This window comes from Neofelis nebulosa, chromosome 11 (assembly GCF_028018385.1).
Source record: "Neofelis nebulosa isolate mNeoNeb1 chromosome 11, mNeoNeb1.pri, whole genome shotgun sequence".
Classification (NCBI taxonomy): domain Eukaryota; kingdom Metazoa; phylum Chordata; class Mammalia; order Carnivora; family Felidae; genus Neofelis; species Neofelis nebulosa.
In genome coordinates, this window is record NC_080792.1 from 41,509,767 (window position 1) to 41,536,574 (window position 26,808).

At 37.6% G+C, this 26,808-nt stretch overlaps 2 protein-coding genes across 3 annotated transcripts in view; one reads left to right on the top strand and one right to left on the bottom strand.

Moving 5' to 3' along the window:
* Nucleotides 1-11,048, bottom strand: part of DSG4 (desmoglein 4) — a 47,081-nt gene extending 36,033 nt beyond the window's left edge. The window contains exon 1 of the mRNA XM_058692434.1: nucleotides 10,749-11,048. Within this exon, the coding sequence (XP_058548417.1) occupies nucleotides 10,749-10,796 (48 nt within the window). The 5' untranslated portion in view covers nucleotides 10,797-11,048. The remainder of the gene's footprint in view (nucleotides 1-10,748) is intronic.
* DSC1 (desmocollin 1) overlaps nucleotides 1-26,808 on the top strand; it is a 352,925-nt gene that overhangs the window by 113,040 nt on the left and 213,077 nt on the right. For both annotated transcript variants that reach the window (XM_058692436.1, XM_058692438.1), the window contains exon 3: nucleotides 4,516-4,566. In XM_058692436.1, the coding sequence (XP_058548419.1) occupies nucleotides 4,516-4,566 (51 nt within the window). The remainder of the gene's footprint in view (nucleotides 1-4,515; nucleotides 4,567-26,808) is intronic.

Genomic DNA, 26,808 nt, shown 5'->3' on the forward strand with positions numbered 1-26,808 from the left:
AACTATTATACAAACATGTTTATTGTGGAGTATAACATATAGCTTTTTTTTTTTAAATTTTTTTTTTAACGTTTATTTATTTTGGAGACAGAGAGAGACAGAGCATGAACGGGGGAGGGTCAGAGAGAGAGGGAGACACAGAATCCGAAACAGGCTCCAGGCTCTGAGCTGTCAGCACAGAGCCCGACGCGGGGCTCGAACTCACGGACCGCGAGATCATGACCTGAGCCGAAGTCAGCCGCTTAACCAACTGAGCCACCCAGGCGCCCCAATAACGTATAGCTTTTAGATATGTTCCTTAGGAGTACCAAATTTATTCTCGTTAAGGCTCTTTCCTAACTAGTTATCCCCAATTCTCTTAAGATTGGTACTACAGTTTGAAAAAGTTACCAAATATAAACCTTATTTAAATCTGATATTATGTATATAAGGTAAAATAGCTTAGGGGCCATATCACAGACTTTTTTGCAAGAGCCAAATAAAATATGACATGATAGCCAAAGCAATCTTTATAAAACACAATTTGGATTGGGGTGCCTGAGTGGTACAGTTGGTTAAGTGTCTGACTCTTGATTTCAGCTCAGGTTCGAGCCCCACATCGGGCTCTGCACTGATGGTCTGTCTCTCCTTCTCTCTGTGTCCGCCCCCCTCTCTCAAAATTAAAAATTAAAAAAAAAATTAAAAAATACCACAAATTGGATTGAGTCACTCCCTTGCTTCAAACTTGCAAGGCAACTTCCCATGGCCATTAGAATGGAATTTAGACTGCCTTCATAGCAAAGAGGCTCTATCTGATTTGGCCCTGCCCTTCTCCCAGCTCTGTCCTTTATCTCTGTCCCTGATGCTCTCTGTTCTAGGATTCAAGTGCTCCCTGGTCTCAGGTTACTGAATCACTGCTGGGAAAGCTCAAACTTCTGATTTTCTTTCTTTCTTTCTTTTTTTTAATAAAAATTTTTAATGTTCATTTTTGAGAGAGAGAGATAGAGCATGAGTGGGAGAAGGGCAGAGAGAGGGGGAGACACAGAATCTGAAGTAGGCTCCAGGCTCTGAGCTGTCAGCACAGAAGCCAACACGGGGCTTGAACCCATGAGCTGTGAAATCATGACCTGAGCCAAAGTCCAACGCTCAACCGACTGAGCCACGCAGACATCCCATCAACCTTCTGATTTTCAAAACACTGGCCCTGTCTCTTTCTTAGTGAGATATACCCGAGTCCCCCATCCCCAAGCTCAGTCAGCATCCATGGCCACCCTTTGTCAATGGTTGTCAAATCCATCATTGTTACATCTTCCTCTGTAAGAGTCTTCCCAGCACTTTTTCAGTGTCTGATGTTATTTTGAAAAGTTAACCATTTACTTCTCTGTTATCTGTACCTGTCCACTACTCTACATATTCCAAGAAAGTTGGGAGTTTGGGGATCATGTTCCTACCCTCTCCTATCAGAATGCCCAGTGACTAGGCATGCAGTAAGTATTTGTTGTAGAAATGAATAGACCAACACTATAAAATTGATAAAGATATTAAGCCTTGTAAAAATCGAGGGTGGCATTACTAAAAAATGTAGAGGATGTAAAGGGAAAAATATATGCAGAGACACAGGTGTATGAAATAATCCACCCAGTTCTTTGAGAGAAATTATTTCATGGTGGCTTTTGATTTCTTTTGGTTCATGATATGCATGTGGTCACTCACTATCCCTGCTCTTGGTTAAGCACTGAACTTGGAGCAGCCTTTGAATGGGTAGGCTGCCTTCCATGTGCACTCAGACACACTTCTGGGACTTACAGGGCTTGTTCCTTATCTTATGGAGAATTTTCTCTCCCTAATTTTAAGTGATTTCTTAGACTTTCCCATGCCTTAAATAGTAATTTTGTGAGATTTCTTTTCAACTTTTTACCTGATCTGTAAAACACTGATCTACTTATAAGTATGATAAATTTCCATGAGAAAATAACTATTTGATTAGCAGCACCCGAGAGAATGACTAAAATCATTTATCAGGCATTTGCACCATAGGACCTTTTTAAAAAATGTTTACTTATTTACTTTTGAGAGAAAGAGAGAGAGAGAGAGAGAGAGAGAGAGAGAGAGAGAGTGTGTGTGAGTGGGGGAGGGGCAAAGGGAGAGTGAGACAGAGAATCTGAAGCAGGCTCTGTGCTGTTAGTGCAGCACAGAGCCCCACACGGGACTGGGACTCACAAACCATGAGATCATACCCTCAGCCGAAGTTGAACGCTTAACCGACTGAGCCACCAAGACACCATAGGACTTTTAGCGTCAATGTGACTAAATTGTGGTTTTGGACAAATGGACAGATGATAGATTAGAAAACCAGTTGGGGAGCAGTGACTTCAACTCTACTCCTTGCAAATACATTGGCATGAGGATAAAAGAGCTAGAGGGGACTGCCTCCTACAGACAGGGCCATATGCTGGATCTGTGGTATGATTAAGGTCTTATTACACTTGATTTTTGCCACAGGTCTATCTATTTAAGAAAAATGAAATAATAAGCTTTGTTCAAAACCTAGAAGTTGGTTTTGTTTGTAATCTGTGTTTACTTTGCAAATCCTTGGGTGATTTAAAAAAGGAAGACAGGGGCACCTGGGTGGCTCAGTCGGTTAAGCGTCCGACTTCGGCTCAGGTCATGATCTTGCAGTTTGTGGGTTCGAGCCCTGCGTCGGCTCTGTGCTGACAGCTCAGAGCCTGGAGCCTCCTTCGGATTCTGTGTCTCCCTCTCTTTCTGCCCCTCCCCCACTCACACTCTGTCTCTTTCCTTCAAAAACAAATAAACATTAAAAAAAAATGAACATTTTCAAAAAAAAAAGGAGGACAAAATAATATTTGTAATTTATCACTGTCTCTTATTTAATGTTTTGTGTTCATAAAATTAGTTCTACCACATATACAGACTAGATGAAAAATGTAAGATCGATCATTATGGAACCTTTTGTGCTTCAAATTGTGCAGGTATGGGAAGTTACACAGAGATATATGTTGTATGTGAAAGTCTTGTTCTGATCTAAAAGGAGGACACAATAGATATTTTACTTTTGCTGACTGATGATCTGGAATTTATTGCTAATCATGAATCTGCCAGAGGCTTTAGTGTTTAAAAATATTTTAAAATCTTTGAAGAAATAGAATATATGTGTAAAAATTAAGAGAACAAAATTTTACTTTCATCTTCTTTCTTTATATTTCCAAAATAAATCTTTGGATTTATTGCGTTCTTATAAGTGATCTTGCAATAGCAGCCAATTTTGAACATTGACATTGCCACGGAGAGTAATGTTTTTACAGTATTTTGAATTTTTGAGAATGTTTAATAATGTTTCATCTATCGTTAAAAATGATTTATAATGACCTATACGCTGGCAACCGTATTGGGTCCTCTTTTAATATTGTTGAAAATAAATAATTGAAAATCATATGACTTGTAAGAGGACACTATGAGTTTTAGAGTCAATTCTTTCTCAGTTCTGATATGGATATTTTGAATTATCGCTTGGCTCAGTGCCCTGGATACTTTTACAATCCATTGCAGTGCAACCTAGCAATGTTTGCCATGTGTGAGAGGTGTGGCTTTTTTTAAAGGGAGATTTGGGAGAGGTCAACTTGATACTTCAGGTTCAGGTACATGTTCATCATGTTGACTTAAGGAAAGAATATATATGTGGAAGCTGAGTATGTAGTGAATGATTCATTTAAAACTATCTGTGCACTTATACCCTCTGTATAAGTATGATCATGTATCTCAGGGATACATGAGAAGCATGATCATGTATCTCAGGGATATGTGTACCCCAAATGAAGATTATTGTTATAGCAGCAATTAGGCTGATATCAAGTTTCTGAAATCTGTGTATATTTCTTTTTTCAATTATTTATTTATTTGTTTTTGAAAGAGAAAGAGAGAGAGAGAGAAAGAGGCAGAAAGAGGAGAGAGAAAATCCCAAGCAGGCTCCATGCTGTCAGTGCAGAGCCCGACACAGGGCTTGAACTCATGAGCCGTGAGATCATGACCTGAGCCAAAATCAAGAGTCAGACACTCAACTGACTGAGCCAAATCTGTGTATATTTCTAAGTCAAATAGTTTCTGTCTCCAAATGGATATGTAGCACTAAATTATAGTTTAGCTTCATAAAAAGCAATGTGGTTTAGACACATTGGAGACAGAAGAACTGAGGACGTGTCTTGACTTTGTTTGCCAGCTATGTGACCTTGGATAAATCTCCTAGCCTCTCTCTGTTTCAGGTTCTGATCTAAAACGAATAAAAAGTGTGAAAGTGATAGGCACAGGAAATGCACAGTGTGTTCATAAAGAGGAAGAAAAGTGAAAGAGTTTTCTTCTGTGCTTTAGAGGGTATGTTCACAGCACACCCTGTCATATAAAAGTACTAGTCACTCATTTTTAAAGACTTGAAATTAGCCACATCAACCTGATTAGTCCTCAGTTTAAAGGGATAAAAGGAGTGTTTGGAGTTTATTTTATTTGCTCTTGTCCTCTTTACAGAACCCAGCTCAACTGAAGGATAGCAATGATCCATGGTTGCCCTGCGAATCTGTGAGTAGAAGCTCCTTTTCATCCTCTTGCTGTCCCCAACATTTTTTGTTTTTTAATTTCGGGAGGTTGCAACGTTAGATCCGGGTTCTTATCTAGGAGAACTTATATCGTGCCTGTTGGAGGTGGTACACATCTGGTATTTCTGCTTCCTACTCAGCTGGCTCTACCGATGAGGGTCTTAATCGCCACGCTCTCCAAATCCTGTCCCTTTAAGGACAGGTGTTCTTGCAGGAACTCTGCAGGTTTTATTCTCAGGCCCTATGAAATCATGAGCCCTGTCAGGAGGCTCCTCACTTTCCATACCTGGGAATGGGTGTTTTGGAAGAAACATGAAATGACATTGTCTTCCTAAGTTGCACACAGTAGCCTAACTGTGTGAACGTCAATTAAACTGTGCAGAATAGTTATGGGCTCCTGGATAATTGCAGAAATTCCTTGCCTATAAAAGTCGCCATTTTGGAGCCTATGTAGGTCACGCACCATTCTAAGGTGTGGTTTGGTCTGAGGGCCTGGCTAAAAGGCATCACACAAAATGGAGACTGTTGAACCAGTTACCATGATGGTGGAGTACATGAAAAAGGGAGTTAGAGGCACCTGCAGTTGAGGGAGCAGAAATAACCCAGAGAGATGTTTGGTATCCTGGGTGTGCTATGCTCTCTCTGGCCTAGTTGATGAGAAGGTTTCCCATCTTCCTTTTTTCTTTGGACGTCCTTACAATAAATTGAATTAACTGAAGTAACCTGAATAGGCCTTTTTCTGGCAATATAAATGTGCCTCAGAAGCTAAAACATACGCACCCGTGCTACTTAGTCTCCCAGAATGAAAACTAAGATAGAGTATCTGCCCAGAAAGGGCTCCCACGTTCAAAGAAAGAGGAAAGCAGATATAAAAAGATACTGGAATGTTGCAGACCCTGTAAAAGAAGCATGGATGGGATACAGCATTGGCCCAGTTGAGAGAAGGAGTCAAATCAGGAAGAGTGGATAAAGTTTTTGACGTGTAATATTCGGTTCAAATTACAACTGTACCACTTATGGTACATTTATGAATCATTTATGTCCTAAAGTTTATTTGTGAAATGAGGTTACTTCTGCTTATCCTTTAGGACTTTTGTTATGCGTGTGAAATGACTTTGTTAACTGTAAAATGTTTTGTAGTGTAAGGGGGTGAAACGAGCATGCAGTTCCAGACCAAATCCCTGAGATCCAACTCCTTGGTTGTCTCCGTTTTAAACCATCAAGCTGGCTTCATAGCTCACTAAACCACATTAAAGTTGCCTATTAGCTGATAAGTGGGAAATATGGAGAAGTGACTTGGTTAGAAAGATGCATTAGAAACAAAATCCATTCATTCATTTAAAATTTTTCATTGATACATATTATGTAACAGGTACTGTTTTTTTCTGTGGGAGACACATTCTAACCTGTTATGATGTACCCATTCTAGGGAGAATAATAGGTTATATATACAATATCCAGTAGCCATCTAACTTTTGGCAAATTACTGAAGTTTTTCTGGGCCTGTTTTTCCTTGTCAGTACTTTCTCCTACAGAAAATACGGTGATTTTATACAAGATATTGGAATCTAAGTCATTATGTGTACTAACTGCAATATTAGACTACATACCATTCTTTTCCATGCTGAGTGTATTTAAAGTAGTAGCTACTGAACCAGGATGTTTTTCATTTTTGTGACTTACCTTTTTGAAGTCAGTTTTTGAGGTCATTTGCACAGCTCAGACTAACTTATTAATAAGCAGTTCTCTCCTGAATAATACTTATAAAAATAATTGAGTAAAGCAATTGGTATCCTCATAGGGATATGTCAGAGATGCCAAGTTCAAGCCTAATTATACCACTTTTGTTTATAATTGAAGGTATATCAAGTAGTGGCATTTTAGTTTGTAAGCTGTGTAATTTTCCAGGTAGAAAGGAAAGGCAAATATTTCTCATGCAGGTCATATCTGAAGGTTTCACTCAGGTCACTCCTTCCAGAAACCCTTTCATCAGAGGTGTTCTCTGTGTGTGAAATATTCCAACATTCCAGCTGAGCTCCCACTTGGGAAAGGGAAGGAAGTATCCCTGCAACTCAAACAGCAGTTTCATTACTTTGTAAGGAACTCCTGCCTGGATACTTAGGGACTAAAAAGGAGGCAGCTACTACTCAGGATTGAGAAGTTCTCTAAAAAAGAAAAAATATCTTTGAAAAAGGGGAAACATCATTGAGTCTCAAGAACCATGAAATATTTTCAGGGCAGGATTTTTATCCTACAACTACATCTACATAATATCTACAAGGTAGATATTATTGAGAAGACTCTATTAAAATCACAGGTCATGTTATGGTAATAATACTAGATATCTCCTGGGATGTAACATTTTTTTGTAGCCCAATGTGAAGTTTGTAGGAATCTGAAGGCAAAAATAAAGATTTGCCTGCTGGGATTAAAGTATATATTATAATTCTCTAGTCAGTTATATTGACAACAACAAAAATAATAGAGGTGAGATTTGCTTCCATGGAACCTTTAGTGTTACATGTTGAAAGAGGGAGGAAAGCAGGTAAGTGAAAAAAGATACTAGAATGTAATAGACAATGTAAAAGAAGTATGGATAGGATACAGCATTGGCCAAATTGGGACGTCAAGGTTTTTGTAACAAGAAGTATTAAAACCAGTCACTTAATGCTACTTAGGGTATTCTATTTAGCACAAATAAAAACCAAAATCAGATAATGTGTTTTTGTTGTGGTTGTTGTTAGTGGTGGTGTTCCCATAAGTCTATACACCTAGAGATTTGTCTGACAATAAAATAAAAAGCAAATGACTGTTCTATACGGCAGAATCACATTGTTTTATGTGAGAACTAAATTGATAAGTGGCTAGGTTAGTTCTAAACATGTTTTTAAATTTTGGTGTCTGTTTTCAACTTACAGTGAGATAATATTTATATGCTTAGCTACCTACCTGCTTTATTTTCCAAGAGCAAGAATACTTAGTTGAAATGTTTACATCTCATAGGTAGCATATGATCACCATATGTACCCCAAAATTCTTATCTGATAGAAACTACCTAGCTGTTTTTTTTTTTTTTTTATGATATCATCTACTGGATAGAATACAGGTCTCTTACAGCTAATTAACTGTTCTGCCTTAAGTGATTCTTTCTTAGTAAAACTTATACAATCCATAGCATGACCCAAATCTGTAGATTCTTCGACTAAAGTTATGAAAATAATATTCGTGAGCCAGATGCAAACTTCTGCTACATAACTCTTCAGTAGAGGTAACTAAATAATCTCAGAGTTTCTGCATTGGCAGGAGCTTAGTGACATCATGTCTAACAGTGTTTCCTGACATGGGGCACGATGAGGCCCTGAAAGGTTGGGTGCTTTGGCCAAAGGTACACAGCCCCTTTGAGGGGAAGCTGTGACTCAACCCTGAGGTTTCTGAGTCTCAGTTCAGTGTTGACTGTACCTGACTACCTCAATCCATTTTACAGGAGAACATGATGAACATCCTTAGGAAGACGGTGCCAAAGGGCTTACATGATAAAATGGGACGCCCTATTGTAGCCTTGAGTTTTGGGTACCATTTATAGATCATGCCAGTCAAAATCTTGTTTAAAGTACCTTGTGGATGAGATATAGATGACATAAAGTACCCATCTCTGAGAAGCTGCCACACCCTCATTAGTGTGACCTGCAATGATGCCCAGATAGCCTTTGATTTAGTTAATGAAAAAAGGACAGAGTTCAAGAAACAAAAGACAACTAGGTGTGCCTATTTTCCACAACATCCATAATATTATATTGACTTTCCTTAACTTGTTCTAATCTTGAAACATTCTAGAAGTTTCTACTTCCTAATTGCAAAAGTTATTAAGTGATACGTTAAAAGATCTATTAGAAATAGAAAATACCTTAAGTCTATCACAATTACTAAGAAATGCAAAACACAAATACTTTAGTATCAGTGGGGAGTAGGGGGAAATTAAGTATCAAAAACCTGAAAATTAGTAAGGATAATAAATCAATACTACCTAAGAGAGATGCTGAGAATCTGAAATATAATCCTCTTTTAAGATCAAGGAGAAGAAAAATGAACTCAATAAAATTAAATGGTCATAAAACATGCCTGTGCGGAGAATAGGAGGCAAAATTTAATGCTCAGAAATACCCTTTAAAATCTTGATACATGCAATGCGTTTTCCTTACAAAACCAAAAGATTTGTCTGAGTTGAAAGGCATGGAGATAACCCATAGAAATATAGCAATAGGTCTAGACTGATGATTCTTAATTTCCATTGAAAATTGAATCAGATTCTTTCCTTTTGTAATGCAAATAAATAATGATCATTATTACAGGGCATCACACTTCTATTTGGAGTTTTTCAGTTGACAAATATTTTTCAAAAACGGTCTTACTTAATAATCTGTCTCCCAAGCTCAGAGAACGGAATGTTCTACCGCTGTTTCCTTCCAAGTTTGGGCTGTGTGACCTTTGGCAGTGTTAGGCTGCTGCACCACTTTGGAAGCTCATGGAATTGTAAATTCCAGAAGAATGGCACCTGCCAGGGCAAGTGGACAGCAATGTGTTCCCTTATCTCCCTAGCATTGGCTGCCCTCTGCCTTTTAGAACTGATGTTCAAGATAAATCCTATATAGAGCCCCTTGCTGGAGAATGCGGTGGAAATCATTTTCCGAGGTCATGTCATAGCATCACTGTGGACATTCCTAGGAGACTGAGAGGCAGCCAAAAATAGGGTATTTGCCTTTGTTTGCTTTGAAAAAAATGTCCAATTTTCCTGATAATTCCCTCCTCTTACCATTCCCTTTATTTTTTTAACTCTTTTGACTGAATTGTTCTGTCATTTGACATTCAATAGACTTATGTCTAATGTAATATAGTTTTCTTTAAATGTTTATTTTCAGAAAGAGAGGGAAAGAAAGAAAGAGAGAGAGAGAGAGAGAGCGAGCGAGCATGCAGGAAGAGGGGCAGAGAGAGAGAGGGAGAGAGAGAATCCCAAACGGGGCTCCATCCCATGAACCATGAGATCATGACATGAGCCGAGATCAAAAGTTGGATTCTTGGGGCGCCTGGGTGGCGCAGTCGGTTAAGCGTCCGACTTCAGCCAGGTCACGATCTCACGGTCTGTGAGTTCGAGCCCCGCGTCAGGCTCTGGGCTGATGGCTCAGAGCCTGGAGCCTGTTTCCGATTCTGTGTCTCCCTCTCTCTCTGTCCCTCCCCCGTTCATGCTCTGTCTCTCTCTGTCCCAAAAAATAAAATAAACGTTGAAAAAAAATAAAAAAATAAAAAAAAGTTGGATTCTTAACTGACTGAGCTATCCAGGCACCCCTTAACTGATTTTTAAAAATAGATTTTTTTCTAATTGAATTGGCATAGTTTGGTGAATTGACCGACCTGATCTCTGTTCCTCTAGGAATACGGAATTAGATGCTCCCTTACCTTTTTCAAGGGTAGGACACTTGCTATACGTGATACCTCTCTGGAAAGCACTTTATGCTTTGAGCACCCAAAGGAGGAAAGTAGTATAATAACCAAAATTCCATGTTTATTTTAAATAAACGTATCATCTAAATAGTTCCTTCCTGGACTGTGGGAATGCTTTAATAATCCCAGATAGGGTTCATCTTGATGGCTTGGTTTTCTTCACTTTCTTTAGCCATTTCTGATAGGAAAAAAATTCTCATATGACTTAAATATTTCATGGTTAGTTACAATGTAATTTTGAGATAGCTAACTTACTTCGCCTTGAAATAAACTCACAGGGAAATAACTGTATAAAATAAATGGGCTTGACCAACTTACTTCCCTACACATGTAGGGTTTTGGTTTAAGTATAAATAAAAGAAAATGGAAAATAATTTTGTTTCTGATTATAAGTTTTAGAATTGTTACGGCATTTAATCTGAATTAGATTATGTCTGTGACTCCGTGGAAGTCTAGTTCAGCCAAATTCTCACCCTGCTTTTCTATGGCATTTGGTCCCTCAAGCATGGAGAGTCCTTTGAAGTCACCATGGGCTGAACTCATAGAGCTCTTTTTTATAGGAACAGGTTTAAAAATGGAATAAATCCCATATAGAAACTCTGACAACTGACAGAAGAGATAAGGCCTTCAGGCTGCATTTCCTTCCCTAGGCCTTTAAATTCTACTTACCATTAAAATGATCAAAAGGCAGATGTTCCTGAAAAGGAGCCAATCCATTCCTTCAGGTCTTTCTTGCACACGAACCCGGATGAAATTTGATTTTAGTCCTAGTCTTCTGGGTTCTGAATTCGGCTCTGCAGCAAGATGTGCTTCAAGATGCCCTTTTAGGAGGGCATGGGTGATAACTCTGGTGCTTTCTGGGCAGAGGAATGAAGATGTTCTATAATGACTCTGTTTCCCCACCCCAAACTCTTGGGCTGGTCTGGAAGGCTGGCATTGTTTGAGCTCTGGGTAAGAACATAGACACACCTTGATTCTTATTGCAATGAAACCCTTTGTTGGACACCAAAGAAAAATCTTACAGAAGGAGGACAAGATTTACAGGGAAGATACCCAATGAATAATAAATTACTCACAACATGAAAAATAATTAAGATGTTAGGGCCTATCATCATGCTGAATAAAATTAGTAGGCTTCTTCTTCTGCCAACATCATAAAAGCAAAATTATATATACTAACAACACACACACATATGTACACTACAGAACCAACTTCAAGGACTGACACTTGGAGCAGAGGGCATTGTGAAGAGGCATCAGGCCCAAAGGATGGTGTAGGGAGAGAGATAGAATAATGAAACTCTCATCTCTTAATTAAGGTGATTCCTGCTTCCCTCCTTAAGAAGTCCTGTGGTCAAACTGCATTCCTCAAGTTTAAAGATGTTCTGAAAAATAAGGTTAGGACAGAGAGACTCTGATTTCACTAGTATTTTTTTTTTTTTGTACATTTTAGCATATTCTTTCCTCCATATACAGTTGAGCCTGTTATATATGATATGACATTAACTAAACTGTCTTAAGGTAACTGCAATACAGAGTTTGCTCACTCTTCGTGGCATATCCACTGATAAAAAAGTACATAATATGAGTGAGTAACACATTTGAAACCCTCATAAATATTTATTGAGAAAAGCTGAGACGGGGAACCTGAGAATTTAAGGGCAAAAGACCAGAGCAGTATCTGGATGTTTCAGAATATCATTTCCCTTTTTTCATTTCTCTCTTATCCTTTGTTAGTGTGGGTTTAGAATTGGTATAGCTCCCCCGTGAAAAAAATTGCAGGTTGGCAAGCATCATCAACAAATATAAAAAGAGAATGTAGTTGAATGTTCTCTAACTGCTAATATACGTTGGTTGGAGAATTTGAAAGGGGGATTGCATCATTGCTGCATCTCAGAAACAAGATGGGCTCTATTGCTAGGAATGGAATGTATTCTAAACAGCATTCAGTCTTTGGGAATCTTAGTTTGACATTTTTTGGAGCATAGGAGAGAGTCTAAGCAATTAGAGCACTGGCATAGTATCCTAAAATGAAGATAAATGAATTATATGTTGAAAATATCTCTAAGAAAGAGAGCAGGAAATTATACGGAAGTGAATTGTTATAAAAAGGCAGTATTTGGATATATCTGCCTAAGCCAAATATTATATTTGGGGATATCTATATTTATAATTCAAAAATGTATAAGCTAAGGGGCGCCTGGGTGGCGCAGTCGGTTAAGCGTCCGACTTCAGCCAGGTCACGATCTCGCGGTCCGTGAGTTCGAGCCCCGCGTCAGGCTCTGGGCTGATGGCTCAGAGCCTGGAGCCTGTTTCCGATTCTGTGTCTCCCTCTCTCTCTGCCCCTTCCCCGTTCATGCTCTGTCTCTCTCTGTCCCAAAAAAATAAATAAAAAACGTTGAAGAAAAAATTAAAAAAAAAAAAATGTATAAGCTGAGCTAATAAAGCATATGTGTGAGATCAAGTTTTAAAGTACATCAGGTGGTCCTGTAGATATTAATTTACTATTTCATTGTATGTTAGATGTCTTTAAAACAAGAGTTAGGGAAAGCTATGCTTGAGTAAATAAGTTTTATAAATCTAGGGGTGCTTGGGTGGCTCAGTTGGTTGAGTGTCCGACTTTGGCCTAGGTCATGATCTCATGGTCTGTGGGTTCAAGCCTCGTGTCAGGCTCTGTGCTGACAGCTTTGGAGTCTGTGTCTCCCTCTCTCTCTCTGTCCCTCCCTTGCTCGTGCTATGTCTCCCTCTCTTAAAAACAAACATTAAAACAAATTTTTTTTTAAAAAAAGGTCTTTTGCGAGGCATCTGGGTGGCTCAGTTGGTTAAGCATTTGACTCTTTTTTTTTTTTTTTAACGTTTATTTTTGAGACAGAGAGAGACAGAGCATGAATGGGGGAAGGTCAGAGAGAGAGGGAGACACAGAATCCGAAACAGGCTCCAGGCTCTGAGCTGTCAGTACAGAGCCCGACGCGGGGCTTGAACTCACAGACTATGAGATCATGGCCTGAGCCAAAGTCCGACGCTTAACCCACTGAGCCACCCAGGCACCCCAGGCATTTGACTCTTGCTATCAGCTTAGGTCTTGATCTCAGGGTTGTGAATTCAAGCCCCACACTGGGCTCTATGCTGTGTGTGGAGCCTAGTTAAAAAAATTCTTTTGCAACTGTTTTACATGCAACTGAGCTTTGATACTTCTTTGTTTTCATGAATTGTTGTTCAGAGGTTTGAAATGTGACAATTGTATCCACCATGGAAAAATTTTGTTTTATAGCTAGGTTAAAACAGCATTGAATTAAATACTTTTACTCTTGAAATATATCCTCCATCAATAGTGCCAGCGAGCTTTGGGCTTTGGGGATGCAGTGGAATTTTCCCTGTGTTTTTCTACATGTGTGAAGTATAACGGACATTGTTGCTTGAAATGAGTTCCAAGAGACAGGGTGGTTGAAAGTGTTTCCTTCCCAGCCAGCCTACCAAAGACCTTTTCATTGATTATAACTGTGCTGTGACTTTGGTTTTATTTTTGTACAAAGCATTTGAATTATTCCGGAATAAAGGAGGAAGAACAATGAGAATTTGTGCTTTATCAGTGAGTAGAGATAGTCCTGGGCTGTGTGCATTTCTATCCCTAGAAATATGCTATAAGCAGCTATGAAGATGGTTTGTGTCTTGTGGAAATTTAATGTGCCCTGCTGCTTCAGATTTGAATTATAGACACGTAAGAGGAGAATGTAAAATATCTCAAATAAATGGAATTTTAGACTTTAAAAAATACATGACTGACACCCTTTTTCTAGGTGCCTCCCAGTTTACCATGGCCCCTGTACATAAAATTGTTTTTGGTGTCCATATCCAATGCAGAGTATGAGGGAAGAGAAAAGAATGTATAATTTCAGTGCTTTCAGTATGATGCTCTGGGCCATCAAACAGAAATAAATCTGAGGGACCTTTTATTGCCATGGGAGTCACTGCAGAACAGTAGAGAATGGGAGAAGCCAGTAAGGATTTTTAGCAGATTTATGGCTATAAACAATGGGTCAGTCAGAGCTTAAGAAAGTACTGAGGGATGAGGGATAAGTCAGTGGTTGTCATGATGGTTTTATTTCCATCACTATTTCCAAGCAGGCTCTGAGTCAACATGTAACAGCGCATTATATTAATATGCAAGGTAGGGCAAGTCGATTATTGTTTAGCCAGCTAAAGAAATTCATTTTTGTTTTATTTCAGTTAATATTGAATTAGAATAATTTAATATGCATTAGAGAATTAATGAAACAGATCTAGAGTGTTCTTGCTTTTCACAAGGGGAAAATTACACTCTTCCCTGGCTATATCTGATAGAGATATTTGCAAGACTTTCTACCTTTTGTTTACATCATGTTGGGTTGATTTCTTCTGAAATGTAAAATTTCCTACTTACCTGACTTGCTATTCATAGGGTGAGTTTCAAGAAAAGAAAGAAAGAAAGAAAGAAAAGAAAGAAAGAAAGAAAGAAAGAAAGAAAGAAAGAAAGAAAGAAAGTAAGAAAGAGAAAGAAAGAAAAGAAAGAAAAAGGAAAGAAAGAAAGAAAGAAAGAAAGAAAGAAAGAAAAGAAAGAAAAAGGAAAGAAAGAAAGAAAGAAAGAAAGAAAGAAAGAAAGAAAGAAAGAAAGAAAGAAAGAAAAAATGAAAAGAAAAGAAAGGAAAAGAAAAGAAACAGCAAACAGTAGAAGTAGGTATTAGGTCTTTTACGTGATTCCTCCAGATTTCCCCATTTATAACTCCTGAACTCAGTGATTCAGAATTTGAATCTGGTGATTATGATTATACGCAGATTTAAAAGACTTTGCAATAACTGAGAAGTGGACAGTTGATGTCCCATCACCTCATTTGTACTTCTGGAGAGAATTATGGAAGTGATCTCAAAATAGAATCCTGAAAGGATTTCAGTTAGTGAAATCCTTTTCTTGGCAAAACTTAGGTCATGATTTTGACTTAGGTAGATAAAGAACAGCTACTTTTGTTTCTCTTGTGGGGTACCAGCCATCATTAAAACGGAGCATGAAATCATTAATGCTTAAAAATACCCTAGAGATGGGGTACCTGGATAGCTCAGTTGTTTGGGCATCCAACTCTTGATTTTGGCTCAGGTCATGATCCCAGGGTTGTGGGATCCTGCCCTGTGTCGGGCCCCGTGCTCAGCTTAAGATTCTCTCTCTGTGTCTGCACCTCTTGCACTCTCTCTCTCTCTAAAATAATGAAAAAAAAAATACCTTAGAGATGATCTAATGCAATCTCTCCTTTCTCCCTTCTCTCCAATCCATGTTACAGGTATAACCCTGAGAGACTATAGAGTTTAAGTGCCAAAGTTGGGCAAGAGTTCTACCTCCTGATTATAGTCAATTTATATAACTACCAAGCCACTATCCAGGTTGGCTGGATACATGAAAGCAAAATATAAAAAAAAGGTGATGGCTGAATCCTATTATCTTTTACAAAAACTCTTCAAATAGTTTAGAGCTTACCGAACTATTAGGTTTAGTAGCTGGCTCTGCATGCAGGATTCGAAAAGTAAGTTTGTCCTATTGTTTATGTGTGATATCCTATTTCATTTGCTATTATGAAAGTGCACATAGAATTTCAGGGATGTTCTAGATATTTAATTATTGTTCTCTGCTTCTGTAATATTGTCTCATACTGCTTTTAAAGTAGTGGGACATTTTCATTCCATACATCATGTCCATTTAAAGAGCAAGTATTTTAACACATTTTTTAAAAGTAATGCATAACTTAATGCATGCCAGTACAAATTCTTTTTGAAAAAAGAAATGTAATCTGTTCAGGGCAAATATTGTGAACATGATGTTAAGACAGCATTTTTCTATCAAGTTATCAGTTTAGGGTTACTGGTGAATATTGCTTAAGTATCCAAGGGCAGCTTTATTTCTTGATAGCAGGTGTTAGAGGAAAGGAAATTTTAAAAATATTTATGGTCCTAAACCATGTTTGTCAAATGCAGTAGGCAAGTAGGTTTCAGAGTTGACTCAAGCAAAAGGGTTTTCATTAGCCTGGGCCTGGGGGGATGAACAAAATGTAAACAAACTTGTCTTGGTTTTGACCTAGAGCAGTGCTGTGAACACACCTCTGACTGTCCACCTTGAGTTAATGGCACTGAAGATAAACGACCTGTTTCCTTGTTAAAGCCAATTTATGTATGGAAACCATGGTGCCTGCAAACCAGGTTATTTAATGGGTGTTGGAAATCACAGAGATTAAATGTCAGTTTCCTAAAGGGTTATGTTATTACCATAGGATGATGTTAGTTTACACCCTAAAATCATACTTACATCCTGACAGAGGTGCCTTGTTGATTCTCTCTGTGATGTCATGTTCTTGGTGTGGGATGTCTTCTAAGTAAGTGCAGAAAGAATAGTGTGGCTTCTCGCCCTGTGTTAATTAAAGCGTGTACTTACATGTTTATTGCATATTTGCTGCATACTTATTCCCTCAAAATGTCATCTTAGTCTGTCCCCTGACTCCTGATCATGATGACAGTGGCATCATCCGCACTATGATAATTACTTCAGTGTCATGCTGACTACTGCAATGGCACTGGCAGTACCCCCTCTTTGGCAAAGTTGTTTCATGTATATCGTTTACCTTTTGTGCTATTAGTCATGCATCTAGCAGACTCTGAAATGGGCTGTGGGCTTAGGTTGTTTAGGAAGAAATTCAGGGATAAGAAGTTCGAGATAAGCAGTGCATGTACCCAAATTATATGGTCCAGTACATAGGAAATACAGATTTCTTGGCTTCAGACTTACTGAATCTGAATGTCTGGACATGGCACCTGGAATTATTTATTCTTAACATGCTCTTCTCATAATTCTGGAGTTGCATGCTGGTTTTAAGAGGTTAAGAGTTTATTGAGTCAGGGTAATTAACCTAGACCTGTGGTTGGCGTGGGGAGAAATGGCAGCAGGTAAACATATTTTTCTAATATGATAAAAATAGCATCTCTTCATGGGGGTTGGTATGGACTATTTGTGTTTCCTTTTAGGTGAAAAGTTTACTTCCTTTTTTTCCCTCCACTGTGTTACTGATGCCTTTAGTATGGATTTGTAAATATTTTTCATATTTAAGGGAAATGAACTTCTGTTAAATGTGTTGAAACTATTTTTTACTTTGTTTTTTTTTTTTCTCTTTTGAGTTTGTTTTGGATTTTTCTTTCTCTTTTGCATTTGAGAATGATTATGTTTTTATTTGGAATAAGCTGTTCTAAACAGTCCTGCTATCTATTAGTTTCCTGTTGCTGTGGTAATAAACTATCACAAACTTAGTGACTGAAAACAACACAAATTCATTGTCTTACTAGTATAAATGATATATTTTCTTTAATTGCAGTTTCTAACATTTATTTTCTTACATATAGGAGTATAATTGATTTTGGCCTTTTGAGTTTTATATCCAGCAATTTTGCCAAGCCTGCATTATTGATTGATTGAAGTATAGTTGACCTACAATGTTACATTAGTTTCAAATACAGTAGAGCGATTCAACAACTCTGTATGTTGTTATGTGCCGACCACAAGCGTAGCTACCATCTGTCACCATCCAACACTAATCCAGTACCATCGATTACATGCCCTATACTGAATCTTGCATCCCCATTAGATTCATTGCATCTGGAAGCCTGTACCTCCCACTGCCCCAAACAGAATTTCCATCCGTGTTCATGTATGGAATTAATATGTAATTTTCCCTTCTTATGTCGAACTTGTCAAAAAGTTATGCTAGCCTTATAAAATGAGCTAAGGATTGTAAGCCTTATTCTCTTATGTAGAACAGTTGTGTAAGATGGAAATTATTTCTTTCTTGAGTCTTTGGCTCTTGAAAGTTTGGGTCAATGGTACTTTTTACTATGAATTTGTCTACTTCCTCTAAATCTTTTAATTGATTGGCCACAAATTATTTGTAATTTCCTCTTATTTCATTAATGTCTGTGAAATCCACAGTCATACCCTATTTTAAAGAACTCTTGATATTATTTGTGCATTCTCTTTTTGTGTTGATCAGTCTTACTAGGTATATACTAGGTATTACTAGTTATATACTAGGTATTACTAGGTATATAAATTTTACTAGATTTATTAGATTGTTTGATAGTAAATCCCTGATGATTTTAATATATGAAGTCTTTTTTAAGTCTTTTTCGGCTTTCCCTTGTTTCTGTTGGGTTTAACTCATGAGATCTAGTTGGGATTGTTCCCTGAGTTACCTTGGACGTACTGCTGTGTTCTCTCTCTTTGTGCTTCTGCATCCTGCTCATATCCAAAGATCTCTATGGGAGAGGAAGCTTAGTTACAGAAAATAAAGGTGACATCTTTAAGGAATCTGCTTTTCAGCTTCAACTCCCCTATTGACCAATGATGCGGAACTGGTTCCAGCACTAGATCTTGAAAGAATGTGTCATTATATCACATTTGTTAGCTTTTATTATGTAGAAGTTAATTTTATTACATAGTTTATTTATGTAGCTTATCCCTAATTATAGCTTCTAGTTTGTCATGTTTATAGACTTAGCTATTTATATTTAAGGTAAATGTGTAATGCCAGCGTGGCATATTGAAATGGGTAAAGATATAGATCTGGCTCAAATTCCAGAAATTCCACTCATTTAGTTTGTTTCTATGAGTGAGTTAATTTATCTTTGTAAATTGCAGTTACCTCATCTATTTCCTTCCCTGGCAGATTCTGGGAGTTAAATTAGATACATTTATAGAGAGAAACTAACACATAGTACACTCTCTTTGAGTAATATTCTTTCTTCATAATTTCTAGAGTGTATATGTCTGTAACAGACTTGCCATTGATTACAGTCTATGGCATTAAGTATAGATATGCTATTTTTTCTATATACTAATATTTAATTTTTAGTGAGTCAGTCAATAAATATGGTTTTCTTTATTGCCTGTTCCTCTAGTTTATAGCATTTTGATTTGACAGTTTTTAACCTGTGTTTGAAATGCTATTCAATCTAATTATTTCTTATAAAAATTTTTTTAAGTGTATTTATTTATTTTTGAGAGAGAGAGAGCACAAGCAGGGGTGGGACAGAGAGAGAGAGGAGACACAGAATCTGAAGCTGGCTCCAGGCTCCGAGCTGTCTGCACAGAGTCCAACATGGGACTGAAACCCACAAACTGTGTGATCATGACATGAGCTAAAGTAGGATGCTCAACCCACTGAGCTACCCAAGCACCCTATTTAATTGGTTTCTAATTCTCATTTTTAATTTTTTTAAATTTTTTAATGTTTTATTTATTTTTGAGAGAGAGAGAGAGAGAGAGAGAGAGAACACGAGTGGGAGAGGTGTAGAGAGAGAGGGAGACAATCCATGAAGCAGTCTCTAGGCTCTGAGCGGTCAGCACAGAGCCCAACACGGGGCTCAAACCTGTGAACCATGAGATCATGACCTGAGCCGAAGTTGGATGCTCAGCTGACTGAGCCACCAAGGTGACCCCTTGTTTTGGTTTTAATGATTTTTAGAATACATTGTACATCTTTTGAAAAATCTGGCTCATTATCCTTACTTCATAAATAACAGTGTTTTAGAAGGAGTGCTTTTAGGTCGTCAATAATAAGAGCAAAGAGAAATCCAGCCAGATAGGCACCCAAATTGGACCCATTAATTGCCTAACTTGAATTGAGTTCCCCATTTCACGCTTTACATCCAAGCTTTCTAACCTCACATTATTTTCGCCTTTATATTGAAAGTAGATCAGCAGGCACCTGGGTGGTTCCACCAGTTAAGTGTCCAACTTTGGCTCAAGTCATGATCTCACAGTTCATATGTTTGAGCCCTGCATTGGGCTCGTGTTGACAGCTCAGAGCCTGGAGCTTACTTCAGCTTACTTCTCTCTCTCTCTCTCTCTGTCCCTCCCCCACTTACGCTCTGTCTCTCTCTGTCTCTCAAAAATGAATAAATGTTAAAAAAAAGAAAGAAAGAAAAAAAGTAGATCAGTTTTCCTGGTGATTGATGCTCAGCCATCATCTTTGTAGAAGGTGATTTATGAAGTAAAATATTTATTAATTTTCACTGGGGAGAGTTTCCCATGGCAGGATAACTATAAAGTTCATATTTTGTCTCTAAATGCCCTCCACTTACTCTAGCAATCCAGGTACTAGCTCAAAAATGTTTATTGGGCGTGGATGTAAAGCAAAGGTGGATAGATATTTTGACATGCCTTTCCTCTAAGCTGCAGGGGTATCTAGTAAAATATTCTTTCTCCAGGAGAGAAAATGCCTTTATTTATTCTCTCAGAGAATAGCATGTGGAAAGGCCTGAACTTTTACATATATTTGATTTAATCTACCAGGTGATATATTTTAGAAAACATGAGTAGTGAATGGATTGCATTTATTTATGTCTCCCACAAATAATTATGAAGTTCCTACTAGTTGGTTGGCCAGCCTCATAGAGTTCTGGGAGTAGTTTTCTACTGCCACCATGACCTTTGTCATATGAAGAAAAGTTCCATTTCATTGTTTTAGGACTCTGTTTTCCAAATATTTTTCATTTAAAAAATGTTTGGTTATGTTTAAAAATAAACTACTTTTCTTTAGTTTACACTTTGATTCTCACTACATCCTAGTAGGATCTAATTTTTTATATATCTTATCTTTTCCCAAAGCATATTTAAGATAATTGGTCAAAATATATTTTGCAGTCCAACAAATTTAAACTGTATTGCTCCTCATTTTAAAGAGGAATCATCATGGCAAAGAATAATTTCAAAGGAGAAGTTCTATTGGGAATGGTGGTATTTGACAAGCAATATAATAGAATTGGGGGCTTGGTCAGTTCTTATATAGACCATCAATGCAAGGATGGATTTTAGAAAAGTTGAGTAGTGAATGCATTGCATTTATGTATGTATTCAACAAATAATTATTGAGTTTCTGCTTGTTGCTGTGCTGACCTCTGTGTATCACACATTAATTCTTTTTTTTTTCATTTGGAACATATTTTTTTTTCAATATATGAAGTTTATTGTCAAATTGGTTTCCATACAACACCCAGTGCTCGTCCCAAAAGGTGCCCTCCTCAATCCCCATCACACATTAATTCTAAATGTGTTATTTAATTTCTTCCATAGCCAAATAGTGACCATACAGTTTTTGATGTACCTTTTTAAATAAGCTAGGTGCAAGAACCTGTCTTAGAAACTGAGTGAGTTAACATCATGTTGCTGGAAATAAGCTATTAAAATGTTGGGCTGTGTATACAAAAAATGATGACTTTAATTGACTCATGACCCTTCTTTCTAGTAGTAAATAGACATCAAAACCAATTATCTATCAAGGTCACTCCTAAATTTGTAACAGTAAAGCTAAGTCATCTCTTATAGGAGAATGATTATATGTCTAAACACTTTACAGGGACAGGCATCTAATTAACATGAATCATATAATATCATAAAGGTATAAATTAACGCCAAGGGGGACTTGAAGACTTTCCTATTTTACACCACATGGTTTTGTCATCTATTTTATCAATATATTAATTTATGATCCATTCTTATTTACAGTGGAATGTGTAGGGAAGGCCTGTGAAATCAGAAAAATTTGAGGTTTCTTAGAGCATATCTCACCAGAGTGCTGCTGAGTATACCAGTGGTTGCAACAGATGCCATCGGTGCTCTCTCTCTATACTTTGCCCTTATATCTCAGTACCCACACACCCAATTTCTAACTGCCAGCTATTGTGTATTCTCACCGATGTTACAGCCACTTTGCCCACTCATGCAGCAGGCACAGGTAGTCTCTAACTATGAACTGATGGTAGCTGTTGTCTAAATATACAATCTCCCTCATGTCTGAGATGGTTTAACTCTGCAGTGCATGCCCTACACTGACTTCCAACATTTTCCCCAGGAGAGCTGACCTTCAATTGCCCATGGGGGTAACTGGCCTTTGTTAGCTATTTTCACTTCTCTATTTCATTTCCCAGTTATTAACCAGTAGTTCCTTTATATCCATCCTCTTCCTCCCTAGATTGCCCACAAGTCCTGTCTCTCAGCGTCTAATTCTAGGTAAACCCAATCTCAGATGTGATCAAAACAAATTGAGAAGCCCAGGTCAGTAATTTATCGAGTAGAAACGCATACAGTTTGAAAAAGATAGCTATTAATTTGAATACAGCAAGTATTTTCCACTGAAAGATATGACAAATTACATTCTGGCTCCAACCAGATATGACCTTTGACAAGGATTAGAGCCTGACATTTTGAGCAGTTGTGAGAAAGGTTTTGAGGTAAGGGCTCTTCCCCCTAGATTTTACTCAGTGTGTTTATTTTTATTTTGTTTTAATTCCAGTATAATTAACATAGGTGTTATATTAGTTTCAGGCATTCAATATAGTGATTCAACAATTCTGTACATTACTCCGTGCTCATCATTGTAAGTGTACTCTCATCACTCCTATTTCACCCATCCCCCACTTGCCTCCCTTCTGGCAACCACCAGTTTGTTTTCTATATTTAAGAGTCCGTTTTTGTTTGTTTGTCTCCTTTTTCTTTGTTTGTTTTGTTTCTTAAACTCCACATATGAGTGAAATTATGGTATTTGTCTTTCTCTGACTGACATTTCACTTAGCATTATACCCTCTAGATCCTTCTGTATTGTTGCAATTATGGCTTAGTAATATTCCATTATATATATTATATAATATAGCAATTAAATATATATTATATATATTTGAAAATTTGAATTTGAAAAGAGATATATAGAATATATTGTATATATAATATATATTATATATTTTTATATAATATATCTATATCTATATCTATATCTATATCTATATCTATATCCTTATCTATCTTTTCAAATTAGTGTTTTTATATTTTTTGGGTAAATACCCAGTAGTGCAATTAGTGGATCATATAGTAATTCTATTTTCAAGTTTTTTGAGAAGCCTCCATACTGTTTTCCAGTGTGGTTGTACCAGTTTGCATTCCCACCAACAGTCCATGAAGGTTGCTTTTTCTCCACATCCTTCCAATGCTTGTTGTTTCTTGTGTTTTTGATTTTTGCTATTCTGATGGATATGAGGTGATATCTCATTGTGGTTTTGATTTTCATTTCCCTGACAATGAGTGATGTTAATCATCTTTTCATGTATCTGTGGACAACCTGTATGTCTTCTTTGGAGAAATGTCTGTTCATGTTTTTTGACCATTTAAAAATTGTGTTATTTGTGGGTTTTTTGGTGTTGAGTTGCATAAATTATTTCTATATTTTGCATACGAATCCTTTATCAGATATGTTATTTGCAAATATCTTCTCCCATTTAGTAGGTTATCTTTTAGTTTTGTTGATTGTTTCCTTTGCTGTGCAGAAGCTTTTTATTTTGATGTAGTCCCAATAGTTTATTTTTGCTCTTGTTTCCCTGCCTCAGGAGACATATCTGGAAAAATGTTGCTACAGCCAATGTCAGAGAAATTACTGACTGCGTTCTCTTATGGAGTTGTATGGCTTCAGATCTCACATTTAGGTCTTTAATCCATTTTGAGTTTATTTTTGTGTATGGTGTAAGAGGTCCAGTCTCATTCTTTAGCATGGAGCTGTCCAGTTTTTCTAACACTTGTGTTGAAAAGATTGTCTTTTTTCCATGGCATATTCTTGCCTCCTTTGTCAAAGTTTAATTGGCTATATAATTGTGAATTTATTTCTGGGCTCTCTGTTCCATTGATGTGTGTGTCTGTTTTTGTGCCAGTACAATACTGTTTGACTCCAGCTTGGTAGTATATCTTGAGATCTGGGATTATCATACCTCTGGTTTTGTTTTTCTTTTCAAGATCGCTTTGGCTATTCAGGATCTTTTGTGGTTCCGTACAACTTTGAGGATTATTTGTTCTAGTTCTGTGAAAAATACTGTTGGTTTTTTTATAAGGATTGCATTGAATCTGTAGATTTCTTTGTGTGGTGTGCTCTTCTCCCTACGTTTTTTTTTTTTTTCAATTTTTTTTTTAACATTTATTTATTTTTGAGACAGAGAGAGACACAGCATGAACGGGGGAGGGGCAGAGAGAGAGGGAGACACAGAATCGGAAGCAGGCTCCAGGCTCTGAGCCATCAGCCCAGAGCCTGACGCGGGGCTCGAACTCACGGACCACGAGATCGTGACCTGAGCTGAAGTCGGACGCTCAACCGACTGAGCCACCCAGGCACCTCACCCTACGTTTTTTATAAGGATTAGCACATTAGGCACAGAACAGACAGATATATACTAAGTTTCTCATAATTAAGTTTTGTTTGTAAAATTAGGAAAATAAGGGTCACTTAGAGTTTGTCTTATTTGAACTTAGTCACTAAGTACATGCCTGGCTCATTTTCAAACCTTTTGACGAATTTTATATCCCCACTTGTGTTTATTATGACAGTTTTTTCAAGACACTTTATAATGAGATTTGAATTTAATCTATTTCTCAAGGTCCTTTTTAAATTTCTTTTTGAATGTTGCTTTATTCAGCTGTCTAGGGTTTTCTTTTATTTTTGTCGCTCGTTTTGCTATCAAACTACAAGGTCCAACCAGGTAGCAGGAGTCCTTCATGAAGAGAGCTAGCTATAGGTTATCTTTTAAAAATAATGTTGTTTTTTTGTTTTTTGTTTTTTTTTGAGGAGTGCTCTGCCCAGGCTTTCCGATAGCTTTCTATTTCACTTGCGATTAAGTCAGAATTCTTACAATGGTCTGATAGGTCAAAGTTAGTCTCATTCCTTGTTACTTCTCGGATTTCATTTCTTAATGCTTTCCTTCTTTCATTCTCTGCAGTCACATGGGTCTCCTGTTCCTCCTTCAGTAACCCAAGCCTGTATCTACCTCAGAATTTTTGTAGTTTTATAGTTTCCTTTGCCCGAAATGTCCTGGACCCAGATAGCCACATGATTTGTTCCCTAAGCTTCTTCAGGTGTCTACTCAATAGGCATCTATTACTGCCATGTAGCACACTATATATTTTCTTGTTTATTGTTAGACCTCCTTCACCCCACTCCTTATCCTGAATGTAAGGTCAGGAAAAGGAACTTATCTGTTTTTTTCCCTGTCATATCAATGCTGCTTGGCACAAGTGTTAGGCATTCATTAATTATCTGTGGAATGAACGGATGAATGAATGAATGAATGAATGGTTTGGTCAAGAAGAATTTCTGGGTAAATGGTACTTAAATTGCTACCTAAAAGATCAAAGGATATAACCATATGAAAATAAAGAGAAAATGTGCCGTACAGAGTGCATACCAATTGCAAAGCCCAAAGCATTTCCTTAATCCATTTCTTTTGCACCTTCTCCATTATAACTATCCTAGTCCAAACCACCATTATCTTTCCACCATCATCTTTCATACCAGGTCAGGTGGGTTCCTATAGGCTATTCTAGGACATGCAATGGAAAGCCATTAAAATTCTTAAAATAAGGGATTGGCTTAATCTAACTTACATTTTATGAGGCCACATAGGCTCATCTGTAGAAAATTGTTGGAAGAAGGCCAGTATGGAAGTAGAGAGACTATTGAAGAGACAGTTCAAGTAGGGTGTGGCAGATGGGGTTGGAAGCTGTTAGATAGCTTGAGATATATTTTGGTTATAGAATCAGCCAAAGCCATTTGCACTTACCAATGGATGAAATGGAGGAGGGGGATATGAAGGAAGGGATGAAATCAAGGAGGAGTACTTAGTTTCTGTCTTGAGAAATGGATCAGTGGGGTCATACTTATTGGAATGGGGGATATTGGGAGAATAAAAGTATGTTTAATTTTGAACATTTTAAAAGGGGCCTCGGGGTGCCTGGGTGGCTCAGTCAATTAAGTGTCTGACTTTGGCTCAGGTCATGATCTCACGGTTCATGAGTTCCAGCCCCACTTTGGGCTCTGTGCTGATAGCTCAGAGCCTGGAACCTGCTTCAGATTCTGTGTCTCCGTCTCTCTCTCTTTCCTTCCCCCGCTCATACTCTCTCTCTCTCTCTCTCTCTCTCTCTCTCTCTCTCTCTCTCTCTGTCTCTCTTTCTCAAAAATAAATAAATATTTAAAAAAAATTTAAAAGGGGACTTGATGGGGTCTCATAGTGACATTGTAGAGTGTTAAGAGCAGAGGTCATGGGGCCAAACTTTAGGGAGAACATCACCATTTAATAGTTGGGTAGATGGGGAAGAAACAAAACAGAATAAGAGAGAGAGGCCAATGAAATGTAAGCTATATCCTTAAAGGATGGTATAAAAGCCAAGAAAGAAAAGTGTTTCAAGGAAGAGAGAATAGTTTTTTTAGATTCTTCCCAGAGGTTAAAAAAGACGAGGACGGAAAATTGGGCCATGTGTTTGGCAATCTATAGGTCTTGGACAAACTTGACAAGAGTCATTCTGGTGGATTGATGGGATGGGGTTGAAGTTTGATAAGGCATGTGAAACAAAAGAAGGCATGTGTACATGACTCTTAAGAAGTTTAGTGAAAACAAACAAAAAATAAGTCAGGGAAGGGTGCTAATGAAAATGATCAAAACAGAGAGAGAGAGAGAGAGAGAGAGAGAGAGAGAGAGGGATGATTTCAAAAAAGGGACTATTAGGGAAGGAGCAAAGTCCTTGAGCACAAGTGGGGGATTGTCTTTTTATATAAATAGGACACTAACTACATTGTAATAGGGCAGGGGGGAAGAGTCCAAGTACAGGTGGATGTGTAGGCCTGGTGAACAATAGGAT